The 13,072-nt window shown below is 47.1% G+C and overlaps 1 protein-coding gene across 1 annotated transcript in view; it reads left to right on the forward strand.

Moving 5' to 3' along the window:
- CIITA (class II, major histocompatibility complex, transactivator) overlaps positions 1 to 13,072 on the forward strand; it is a 60,975-nt gene that overhangs the window by 28,812 nt on the left and 19,091 nt on the right. The window contains 5 exon segments of the mRNA XM_010850687.1: positions 5,364 to 5,510; positions 5,750 to 5,845; positions 9,213 to 9,275; positions 9,941 to 10,021; positions 12,771 to 12,815. Of these exon segments, the coding sequence (XP_010848989.1) occupies positions 5,364 to 5,510; positions 5,750 to 5,845; positions 9,213 to 9,275; positions 9,941 to 10,021; positions 12,771 to 12,815 (432 nt within the window).

Genomic DNA, 13,072 nt, shown 5'->3' on the forward strand with positions numbered 1-13,072 from the left:
CACATCCATACATGACCACGGGAAAAACCATAGCTTTGACTAGATGATCCTTTGTTGGCAAAGTAATGTCTCTGCTTTTGAATATGCTATCTAGGTTGGTCATAACTTTCCTTCCAAGGAGTAAGCGTCTTTTAATTTCATGGCTACAGTCACCATCTGCAGTGATTTTGGAGCCCAGAAAAATAAAGTCTGACACTGTTTCCACTGTTTCCCCATCTATTTCCCAAGAAGTGATGGGACCAGATGCCATGATCTTCGTTTTCTGAATGTTGAGCTTTAAGCCAACTTTTTCACTCTCCTCTTTCACTTTCATCAAGAGGCTTTTGAGTTCCTCTTCACTTTCTGCCATAAGGGTGGTGTCATCTGCATATCTGAGGTTATTGGTATTTCTCCCGGCAATCTTGATTCCAGCTTGTGCTTCTTCCAGTCTAGCATTTCTCATGATGTACTCTGCATATAAGTTAAATAAACAGGGTGACAATATACAGCCTTGATGTACTCCTTTTCCTATTTGGAACCAGTCTGTTGTTCCATGTCCAGTTCTAACTGTTGCTTCCTGACCTGCATACAAATTTCTCAAGAGGCAGATTAGGTGGTCTGGTATTCCCATCTCTTTCAGAATTTTCCACAGTTTATTGTGATCCACACAGTCAAAGGCTTTGGCATAGTCAATAAAGCAGAAATAGATGTCTTTCTGGAACTCTCTTGCTTTTTCCATGATCCAGCGGATGTTGGCAATTTGATCTCTGGTTCCTCTGCCTTTTCTAAAACCAGCTTGAACATCAGAAGTTCAAGGTTCATGTATTGCTGAAGCATGGCTTGGAGAATTTTGAGCATTACTTTACTAGCGTGTGAAATGAGTGCAATTGTGTGGTAGTCTGAGCATTCTTTGGCATTGCCTTTCTTTGGGATTGGAATGAAAACTGACCTTTCCCAGTCCTGTGGCCATGGACTACCACTTTACAGACAAGGAAACTGAGGGAATTCCTTGGTGGTCCAATGGTTAGGACTCCATGCTCCCACTGCAGGGGGCCTGGATCTTTTCCCTGGTCAGGGAACTAAGGGGCTTCCACATGGCTCAGTGGTAAAGAATACCCCTGCCAATGCAGGAGATTCTAGTTCAATCCCTGGGTCAGGAACATCCCCTGGAGGAGAAAATGGCACCCCACTCCAGTGTTCTTGCCTGAAAAAGCCCATGGAAAGAGGAGCTTGTTGGGCTACAATCCATGGATCGCAGAGTTGGACACAACTGAGTGACTGAGCATGACAGCCGGAAACTAAGATACCGCAAGCTGCGAACGTGGCCTAAAAATAAAAATGAGGAAACTAAGGCTCCAAGAGATCTAAAAAATGAACTTTCCAGGTTATGGTGAGTTGGTAGGTAAGAATGATTTGAGAATCGGGCAGTTTGATTCCAAAGCTCAAAGGATTTGCCTTCTTTCTCTGCTGTCAGTGTATTTCCCTGGTATTGGACCACATTTGGTGTCCAGTGTTTGCAGCTGAGCCTGTCAATAAGCTGGGCTTCTTTAGGCTCCTCCCCTCTGCATTTCCCTCCTTTGCCCGTCTGTAATAGGACGTGGTCCCTATTCCTGAGCCTAGATAGATGGGGGTGCTTAGTTGACCAGATACATTTTGATTGGCATGGAAGAGTGTGGACTGGGAGTCTTACTCTAGGTGTGGGCCCACCACCACCAGCAGACTCTAGGGCCTTGTGCAAGGCACAGCCCGTCTCAGGGTTTCATCTTCTCCTCTGTAGGATGAAGGAGATTGAGCCTGAAGGTCCCTGGCAGTCCTTGTGGGAGAACTCAGAATACGAGTGACTTGACTAAAGTCACACATTTTATTCATGGAATTGCTGGGGTTAGTCTGGATCTGTTGTTACCAGATCCCACTGTCTGTAGAAAGAGGCAGATGGCTAGCTATAATGTAGGCTGTTCTGCAGACTGAAAATTGGAGCAGGGCAGCAGGCAAGATTTGGGGCAGAGAGCTCTTCTCTCACCATCCTGGAGAGCACAGTAGATTGCTTGGTTGGCTCCCAGGACTTGTTGGGAGAAGTAAAGACCTTCGCCCCACCTCCCAGCCTTTGTCCTGCTCTGAGAAAAGAGAGTTAGTGGCCCCATCTTTCAGTTCCACTTCCTCTAGTCATGGTTGGCTGGGTCATTAACGCAAGCCTGCTATGTTTGGGTTCCTGCCGCCCCCACCCAACCCATTATAAACAGTCAGCCCTGGCCAGGGTGTCTTTCTGGACTGGAAAGTTCATTCTCTGTGATATCCGGGTCTGTGTTGAGACCCTTCAGAGCTAATGAGAACTGTTGATGAGTGAAAGGAAAAAGAGCACCTGGGTGGTGGTGGTGAGTTGCATGTGTGTGTTTTCTCACGATCCTCCCGTTTCAATTCCATTTTCTTCTGGCCCAGGCTGGGCACTTGGAAGCCTATCTTGAATCTTCTGGCCATTGCTCTTCTCACCTCCTCCAGGAAGCTTCTTTTGATTCTTTCCAGCATGTATCTGCATCCCAAGTATAGTGGGTTGAATGTTGGACCTCCCCCTCCAACTCAAAGATATGTCAACATAAAACCCCTAGAGCATTGAGTCCTACCTTATTTGGAATAAAAAAGGTTTTTGTGGATGTAATTATGTTAAAGATCTTGAACTGATGTCCTGGTGTATCTGAGTGAGTGAGTGAAATTCACTGTCATGTCTGACTCTTTGCGACTCCATAGACTGTAGCCCACCAGGCTCTCCTCTGTCCATGGGGTTCTCCAGGCAAGAATACCAGGGTGGGTTGCCATTCCCTTCTCCAAAAGGTACTCTTTAATATATTCATGGAATTCTCCGGGCCAGAATACTGGAGTGGGTAGCCTTTCTCTTCTCCGGGGGATCTTCCCAACCCAGGGATTGAACCCAGGTCTCCCGCATTGTAGGTGGGTTCTTTACCAACTGAGCCACCAGGGAAGCCTGGTTTATCTGGGTAGACTCTAAATCAGTGTCCATTTAAGACAAATGCAGATTAGGAGATGATGTGAGCACTTAGGCATAGACTGGAGTGATGTGGCCTCAAAGTCACAAGTCAAGGAATGCCATCAATCCCCAAAGCTAGAAGAAGCAAGGAAGGGTGTGCCCCTAGAGCCTCCAGAAGAACCAAGGCTGCCAACACCTTGATTTAGACTTCTGGCCTCTAGAACTATGAGGGAATAAGACTCATTGCTTTAAGCTACAATAGCCCTGTGGCACATTGTTGCAGCAGCAATGGGAAATGAACAGATCATGGAATTATAGACTACCAAAACTGGGGGGAAGGCAGGGCCATTGGAGCCACACTGATGGAGCTTCACACTGGCTCAAGCCAGCAAGAGCTGTGCATCAGGGGTCTGCTGAGCCCCTCTGAGCCTCAGGTTACTCATCTGCAAAGGGAAGACCATAAAGCCTACCTCCCAGAGCCAGTGTTTTGTTTCATTTTAACAGCTTTGTGCTGTGCTCAGTCACTCAGTCCTGTCTGACTTTTGTGACCCCATAGAGTGTAGCCCACCAGGCTCCTCTGTCCATAGAGTTTTTCAGGCAAGAATACTGGAGTGGGTTGCCATTTCCTCCTCCAGATGATCTTCCCAACCCAGGGATCAAACCTGTGTCTCCTGCATCTCCTACATTGGCAGTCGGATTCTTTACCACTGTGCCACCTGGGAAGCCCCCACACTACTCTTGCTCTTAACAGCTTTATTGGCATATAATTCAAATTTTAGACAATTCACCCATTTAAAGTATACAAGTCAATGGCCACTTTAGTATACTCACAAAGTTGTGCAACCATCCCCATCAACTTTAGAACGCTTCATCATTTCCCCCAAAAAGCTTCATAACCACCAGTAGTTGTTCCCCATTTCCCTCCCCTCAAGTCTCCTCCAAATGTAGCCAACTATGAATTTGCCTTCTATCTCCAAAGATTTGTCTGTTCTGTACATTTTGTGTAAATGGAATCATACAAAATTTGCCCTCGTGTCTGACTTCTTTCACTTATCATGATGTTTTCAAATTTCATCCATGTTGAAGTATGTATCCATACTTTATTGCTTTTTATGTCTGAATACTATTCCATTGAAAAAGAGCCTGATGCTGGGGAAGAAAGGGCAGGAGGAGAAGGGGGCGACAGAGGATGAGATGGTTGGATGGCATCACTGACTCAATGGACATGAGTTTTAGCAAATGCTGGGAGATGGTGAAGGACAGGGAAGCCTGGCGTGCTGCCGTCCATGGGGTTGCAAGGACTCAGACATGACTGAGTGACTGAACAACAACAACAACTCTTGCATTGTATGGATATACATTTTGTTTATCCATGTATTCATTGATAGTCATTTGAATTTTTCCATGTTTTGGCTATTATGAAACATGCTTCTATGGACACTTGTATACAAGTTTTTGTGTGGACTGAGAGCCAGGGCTGTTTTGAAGATTAAATGAAGTAGAACCTAAGGTATCTGATATGTCTTCTAACAATTAATAATGAAAGGTATTAGAGAAAATGTGCATCAACGCCTTCAATTTAGATATTAGGAAACTGAAGCATAGAGAGGAGCACAGACTTGCTTGAGGTCACCGAAGGCAGGAAAGCCTTACACCTAAATACATGTCCATGAGTCAGACTGCCTAGAACTAACTCCTGGTTGGGCTTGGGTTACCTTACATAGGTCACCTCACCTCTCTGAGTCTCAGTTTACTCACTGTAAAATGTACAAAATGAGGTTAGTAATAGTACCTACCTCATATGGTTGTTGTTGTGAGAATTAAATGTGCCAGACTGTGTGTCTGGCACATAGTAGGTATTCTGTGCATCTTAGCTGTTATCATTCATGGTAGTGCTAACAGCAGAACTTAGGTCCCCTGGCTCCCAGGTATGAGATGTCCTGAATCTACACTTCTTTGGTTCCCTTTTCTGTATCACAGGCATCTTCCCATTGTGACAAAGATTCTTAGAGGAAAGATGTAGGGCTTCTCCTCCTCAATGTCCTGAACACACATGAAAGTGTTAGTCACTCAGTTGTGTCTGACTCTTTTGCGACCCTATGGACTGTAGTCTGCCAGTCTCCTCTCTCCATGAAATTCTCCTGGCAAGAATACTGGAGTGGGTAGCCATCCCCTTCTCTAGGGGATCTTCCCTACCCAGGGATCGAACCCATGTCTCCTGCATCGCAGGCATATTCTTTGCCCTGAGCACATAAGTAGTGCTGAATGAGAAACCTCTGTTCACTTTCTTTGGCTCCCACCAACCCTCGCCTTCAACAAGAGAGCCAGTTGGAAACTGTGGTAGGTGTTAATTCTCTGCATCTTTCCAACACCCCATGAGCTGACTGCTGTGTCTCCCTTCCAGGCAGTGGACAGTGCCCAACCATGGAGCTGGGGCCTCTAGAAGGCAGTTACTTAGAACTTCTCAACAGCAGTGCTGACCCTTTGCAGCTCTACCACCTCTACGACCGGATGGATCTGACAGGAGAAGAAGAAATAGAGCTCTGCTCAGGTGGGCTGCCCTCCCTCGGGCCCCTTTCAAGGCCCTCTGCACCCCTCAGCCCGCAGTGGAGATACCACCCAGGGGACGTGCTGGCCGTGGAGCTCCACTCAGCACCACGGACAGCTCCAACTGCAGGCCAGGCTAGCTCCTGGTGGGGACCTCTCCCAGCCCGCCATGCCTCTCCCTCCTTCCCCAGCAGCCTCCTTCCCAGATCTTTCCAGCTTTATCCAAGTGTCTTTTCCTCCCAGAGCCTGACACAGACACCATCAACTGCGAACAGTTCAGCAGGCTGTTGTGTGACATGGAAGGTGATGAAGAGACCAGGGAAGCTTATGCCAATATCGGTGAGAAAGCATTCTTAGTCCAGAAAAAGGACAATTAAGGGGAAAGATTCTTTTTTTCTCTTTTGTTAATGTCAACTATTCACCAGGAGCCAACAGGCCCTCTGTCAGAAATCAGAGCAAGAAGGATGGGGAGTGAGGGTTAGAAGGATAGCGAATTGGGAAAAAGGGGAGATGAACACCAGGCAAATAAATTTAACTTTACCCATCTTCTGCCACCGTTTCTATACCTTTTTCCATTTGCTGCTTTTCCTTCCTTCCTTCCCACAAAGCCCACATCATACCCTCCCTCTCTTTCTCCCCAGCTCCTAAGCTAAATTACTCTAGTATTTGTAATAGCTTCCTGGGTAGTGGAGGCAGAGTGAGAAAGGGTGGTTAGGAAACTCTTGAGATAGGCATCTGCAGTGAAAGTTTTGACTCCAGGAAAATTAGGACTTGATTTACTGGCAATAGGGAGCCATAAAAGGCTTCTGAGTGAGTGATGATAGTAATGATGGTGTTGATGGTAGTGGTCTGGTGGTACCTAACACTTATGCTTACTCTTTGTAAGTTCCTGTTCTAAACACTCTACACACAGAAACTTATTCAGTTCTCATAGTCATCCCACAAGGCAAGTGTGATTATTATTCCCATTTTGTACAAATGGAAGCCAATGTAACTACCATTGAGGAGGGGCATTTTTAGCCTGCTAATCACGGTGTGTGTTATCACATTGAATCTTTCCCAAAACAGAGGAAGTAGCTACTGTCAGTATCTTCATTTAACAAATGAGGATATCAAGATTTAGAGAGATTAAAGCATCTACTCAAGGCTGCATTAGCAATAGTAACAGGCAGGTCTGAAATTCTAGCTTAGGTCTTTCTTATTTCAAAGTCCTTACTTTTAACCACAAGAACGATAGTATCTGGAGTGGGAAGGTTTGCTAAAGCTTAAGCTGAGAGACTGTTTTTTGGCTTTAAAAAGACCTACAGGTTTCAGACAAGGGCAGAACTCTTTAGGGAGGGGTGTTTCCTTTTTTTTTTCCTGGTGGAGTGAGGTAAAGGATCCCTCCTTCCCAGGTTCACCACTGTCTCATGCACAGGCTTTGCTGGATTAGGAAAACAACGCCTCCTCTTCTTTTCAGGATGCAGCCCATACTAGGAAGTAACAACTTCTTTGTGACAACCTAGAGGGGTGGGATGGGGTGTGAGATGGAAGAGAGAGGCCTTTTGTATACCTGTGGTTGACTCAGGTTGATGTATGGCAGAAAAGCAATTATCCTTCAATGAAAAATAAATACATTTTAAAAACAAAGAAAAAGTCAAAATAAGGAAGGGAAAAAAAAAGAGCAACAGCTTAGCTATCAAAGTTCAGGCTGGATACCTGCGCCCATTTGCCCTCTCAGCTGGGCACACTTGCACAGTGTACAACCTGTACAGATGTTCTTAGTGGCCCTTTTCCTGGTATCCCAAGAATCGCATCACTTAAGAGGTCTGGCATGCACATGGCTAGTCCCTCCCCAGCACACAGTTAACTCAGCATCGTGCCTGCAAGCATCTGTGCATGCTCACCTGCTAAGTCATAGCCAACTCTTTGCGACCCCATCACTGCATGTAGCTCGCCAGGCTCCTCTGTCCACGGGATTTCTCAGGCAGAAAACGGAGAGGAGCAGAAACTGCGTGTGACTCAAAAATTATAGAACTGAGAGCCCACCTTCTTCCTTTCCTACGGAGGAAGCAGAAATGCTTAGGCCTGAGAGTATTCACATTCCCTCAGAGCTGGAGGCAGTAATGAATGATTTGGGCTTTTTCCCAAATCTCTTAGGATTCATTTCCCCCTTAGGGGCATCTACACAGGAAGTGAGAGCAAGTGGAGAAGGCAGCTTCCTCCTCAAATCTGTGCTCCTGGGCCTTCAGTCGTCTGAGACATCCCGAAGTATTACAGTGGCTTCCACATGTATAAAATGGGAATAATAATCTTGCCTACCTTGTGGGATGACTGTGAGACTTGAATAAGTTTCTGTGTGGAACGTATTTAGAGCAGGATTGCAATAAGCATTCAGTAAGTGTTAGGTACCACCCGGCCACGACCATCAACACCATCCTCATTATCATATTCATTGTCATCATCACCACCATCATGCCCTACTCAGAAGCCTTTTATGGCTCCCTATTGCCTGTAAAGTGAAAGTATCAGTTGCTCAGTTGTATCCAACTCTTTGCGACCCCATGGCCCGTAGGCTGCCAGGCTCCTCTGTCCATGGAATTCTCCAGGCAAGAATACTAGAGTGAATTGCCATTCCCTTCTCCAGGGGACCTTCTCAACCCAGGGGTCAAACCCAGGTCTCCCACATTGTAGGCAGATTCTTTACTGTCTGAGTCACCAGGGAAGCCCAATTGCCTGTAAAATGAAGTCTGAACTTTCCCCAACACGAAACTTTTACTGAAGACATCTGTTTCAAGAGTTTCCTAGCCCTCTTTTCCCCACTCTGTCCCCACTACCCAGGAAGCCCTCCACTTTCATCTCTCAGACTCTGCCCCCCCATCTTTCAAGGTCTGGCTCCAGGATCCCTGCCTCTGGGAAGCCCTCCCTGACTACCCCAACCCAAAATACACCCTCATCTTACCTCTTACTATGATAGCTATCTTTCCCTTGGCCATAAGACATGCTGCACTTCATGTAATTAACCAGAAAGGGATGGCTACTCACTCCAGGATTCTTGCCTGGAGAATTCCATGAACAGAGGAGCCCAGCAGGCTATAGCACTTGGGGTTGCAAAGAACCACACATGACTGAACCACTAACACTTTCACTTTATTGAGTATTCACTGTGTCCTGGCTACTGTGTTGATTGCTTTAAATGCAGAGCCTCCAATCCTCACCATCCATCCCTGGGTTGTAGGTACTATTTATTCTCATTACACAGATGAGGAAACAGGGGCCCAGAGAGGTTAAGTAGACCCAAGATTGTACAGCTTGTGGGGTGAGGGAGTAGAGCTGGAATTTAAACTCAAACCCCAGACAACTCTGGGCTTCCCTGGTGGCTCAGCTGGTAAAGAATCTGTACAGTCCATGAGGTTCCAAAGAGTCAGACATGACTGAGTGACTTTCACTTCACTTTCAAGACAACTCTGCTATGTTGCGATGTACTGCTTTATAGCAGTAGAAAAGTTTGCATGGATATATATCATGCCTTTAATTAGATTAAGAGCCCATTAAGCTTCAGTCTTCCTTCACTGATTTCATCATTCGTTCAGCACACATTTATTGAACCCCAGCGTGTGCCGAGTCTGAAGGGTCACAGTTCCCTGATACCCAGTCCAATGCCAGGCGTACAGTAAGCATTTGGTGAGAAATTGTTGATTGACGATGCTTTTTCTTGTCTGGGCAGCGGAATTGGACCAGTACGTCTTCCAGGACACCCAGCTGGAGGGCCTGAGCAAAGACATTTTCAGTAAGTTGACCAGTTCTTGTTTTATTTTTAACTTTTTATTTTATATTAGTTTCCCTGCTGGCTCGGCCAGTAAAGAATCTGCCTATGATGCAGAAGACCTAGGTTTGATCCCTGGGTTGGGAAGATCCCCTGGAGAAGGGAATGGCTACCCACTCCAGTATTCTTGCCCAGAGAATTCCTTGGACAGAGGAGCCCGGTGGGCTACATACAGTCCATGGGGTCGCTAAGAGTCGGATGCAACTGAGCGACTTTCACTTTCACTTTTTATATTAGAGTACAGCTGATTAACAATGTTGTGATAGTTTCAGGTGGACAGTGAAGGGACTCAGCCATACATCCATTCTCCCCCATAGCTCCCTCCCATCCAAGCTGCCACATAACATTGAGCAAAGTTCCGTGTGCTATACAGTAGGTTCTTGTTGGTTATCCATTTTAAATACAGCAGTGTGTACATGTGATCTCAAACTCCCTAACTGTCCCTTGGTGGGCGGGGGCGGGCAGTTCTTGGCTCAGCCTGCATTTCCTTCCTTGTTCCTGGGGGAGCACTGTAATACCCGAGGACCGCCCTCAATGAGTGATCACATTCCCTCCCAACGGAGTGTCAGTGGGGCCTCACCTTGGACGTCCACTGACTATGTGTTGGTGTCTTTGGTTTTTCCCCAAAGTCGAGCACATAGGATTGGAAGAAATGATCAGCGAGAGCGTGGAGGTACTGGAGGAAGCAGGGCAGAAAAGTCAGAAGAGACGTGAGTGAGCCCCCGCCCCGTCCCTCCCCAACACCCTCCTCGCTTTCCCCACTCCCTGATCTGACCCAGCCTTGCTTGACTGCTGGCCCTGCCTTAGCTCTAAAACCTGGGATGGCTCCCAGTTGCTTCCCTCCTTGAGTCCTGTCTGCTCGGCCTGGGCTTGGGAGTCCTCCCATCTCTCCCCTCACCCCTGCTCCCTAGTGACGCAGAGAGGAAGCTGATTGCCCAGGATCAACTGGCCCCTCTCCTGCTGGGTCTCTGCCCCTGGCTATTTTGGGGTCCAAATGGACCTCTGGGCTCTGGCTTCTCTTTCATCCTTAGTTGTCACCCGCTGTTTAAGGAAGAGCTCTTCAAGCACAGTTTTTCCCCAGCAAGATCTGAGTTTGAGTCCTGGATCTGTTATTTATAGTCCATGTGAACTTGGGCAAGTACCTGCATCTCTCTGAGCCTCTTGTCAGTCTCCCTGCTCCTTAATCTGCCCTCACCTGGCAGCTAATGTGGGCTTTTAAATACAAATCAGATCATATTGCTGCCCTGCTGACCTTCTGGGTTTCCCCAATGGCTCATCGGTAAAGAATCCACCCACCGTGCCAGAGACTCCTTTGGTTGAATCCCTGGATCGGGAAGATCCCCTGGAGGAGGAAATGGCAACCCACTCCAGTAATACTTGCTTGGAGAATCCCATGGACTGAGAAGCCTGGCAGGCTGCAGTCCATGTGTTCGCAAAGAGTCGAACACGACTGAAGCGACTGACACACATGCACGCTGACCCCCCAGTGGCTACAAAATACACACCCCAAGGCCTGCATGACCTGGTGCTTCCCATCTCTCCAAACGCACTGTGAGTCTCCAGGTTCCAGTCACTCTGCCTTCTTTCCATTCCTGTGACCCATGTATCCTTTCCAGCCCCAGGGCCTTTGCACGTGCTGTTCTCTCTCTCTCTCTCTGAGATGTACCTACCCCCGCCCCCAACTTCTTCCCGTTATGGGCTTGGGAATCTCTCAGGCCTTGGCCAACATGTCACCTCCTCCTGAAAGCCTTCCTTGACTACGCTTTCCATATAACTTACCTCACCTATTTTCACCTTGTTTGTGTCTCTCTGTCTCCATTGTCACAATCTGGATTTATTTTATTTATTGCCTTTGCTTAGTTCCCCCACCATGAGGACCTAGTCCTTCTTATCACTTCATCCCCAGCATGTGGCTGGCATGCAGGAGCACCTCAATAACTATCCATTGAATGAAAATTTCCATAAAATGGGTGTAACCGTTGATCAAGTGCTTACTATGTGCCAGACCATGTATAAGCCCTGAACCTATTTATTGAATCTGAACAGGTAAACAGGTTCATGACATTCAAATTCAAAATGTGCAAAGAATATTCAGTGGGAAAAAAATCTCCCTCCCACCCTTTTCCCCCAGTCCCTCATTCTCCCTCTCTGAGGACAACCTGTGCTGCCAGTTCCCTTTTGGTGTTGTTAGAAATATTCTATTCAGGCACTTTTCTGGTGGTCCAGTGGTTAAGACTCCACACTGCCAGCGCAGGGACATGGGCTCGATCCCTAGTCAGGCAACTCAGATCCCACATGCCACGCAGTGTGACCCAAAGATTAAAAAAAAAAAAGAAATATTCTCTTTGTCTAAAAGTCACCTCTTAAAAAATATTTTTTCATGCAAATGACCACCTCCACTCTTTCTTCATGTAATGTGTCTGGGAGGTTATTTCTGTAGCACTGTTGGGAAGCGCATGGTCCTGCCTTCAGGGAATGTCCCTTCCTTTCTTCTTTCTTTTTCTTCCTTGCTCCCTCCCATCCTTTCTCTCTTCCTTTCTCTTTTTCTCCTTCCCTCCTTCTTTCTTTTTTTTCATTTCATAAGCATTTCCCCTAATATTTTATTATGGAAAACTTCAACATGCAGTAAAGGTGACAGGGTTGTGCTACAAGCAACCGAGTACCCACGCTTACATCCTACCATCAGTGTTTGGCTGTATCGGGTTTGACACGTCCCTAGCCATCCCTCTATTCATCCACCCATCCATCCACGTTACTTTTGGAGCATTTCAAGGTAGACTGCAGACGCCAGTACCACCCCATACATCCTTCAGTGTCTTCATTATTTTTAGGGTATTTCACTGGGGGATGAACTATAATTTGCTTCATCAGCCTCTTGCTAAGGGACACATAGGGGTTTTCTCTCATGTGTTACATGCTTAATACTCACTCACTGATTTCCAATGCACTCCTGCAAAGTGGGAATCACTGCCCCCGTTTTAGAGATGAGAGGTCAAAGGCTCAGAGATGCTGTGTTGCAGATATACACAGCTAGGAAGGCTCCAAAGGCAGGTTGTTTTTTATTTTTATTATTATTGTTGTTATTTTTTTAACTCAGACTTCTCTTAGGAATTCCGTGATTCCGTTGCAGGAGGTGAGGGTTCAATCCCTGCTCAGGGAACTAAGATCCCACAGGCCTTGCAGTGCTGCCAAAAAAGTTTAAAAACAGAACAAAAGAAACCTCCTCTGTGTCCCCTCTGTGGTTCTGCCTCTCCCTGTGCTTCATTGACCCGGGTGCTTCATGATGGGGTTCCGGCTCAAGCAGATGAGTCGGGGCAGAAATGGTTGGGGGCAGGGGAGGGAAAGGGACCCCAAGGCCACTTCCCAGTCACTTAAGGCAAGGCCTGCTGAGGTCCAGAGCCCCTCTGGCCTTGGAACACCCCTGCCCTGGGGCTGATGATCGTGGGGTTCTCTCTGCAGCCTTCCCAGAGGAGCTGCCTGTGGATCTGAAGCACCGGAAGCTAGGTGAGCAGGGCAGGTGGGCAGGAAAGCAGGGGCCCCTTCAGGTTCACACGGAAACTGGCATTTGAAAGTCGGGGTTCAGAGAGGCGAAGCCACTTGTCCGAGATCACACAGCAAGTGAGAGGCGAGGCTGGGATTCAAACCGAGGTCATGATTCCATAGCCCATTGCTTTGAAATTCAAGGACTGCTGGGAGATTCCGCTCCTGCTATGAAGCCCCGCCAATGATGCCTCCCTCCTCTTAACTCCGAGTCAGAGCTG

This window comes from Bison bison, unplaced genomic scaffold (assembly GCF_000754665.1).
Source record: "Bison bison bison isolate TAMUID 2011002044 unplaced genomic scaffold, Bison_UMD1.0 scf7180017864293, whole genome shotgun sequence".
Classification (NCBI taxonomy): Eukaryota; Metazoa; Chordata; class Mammalia; order Artiodactyla; family Bovidae; genus Bison; species Bison bison.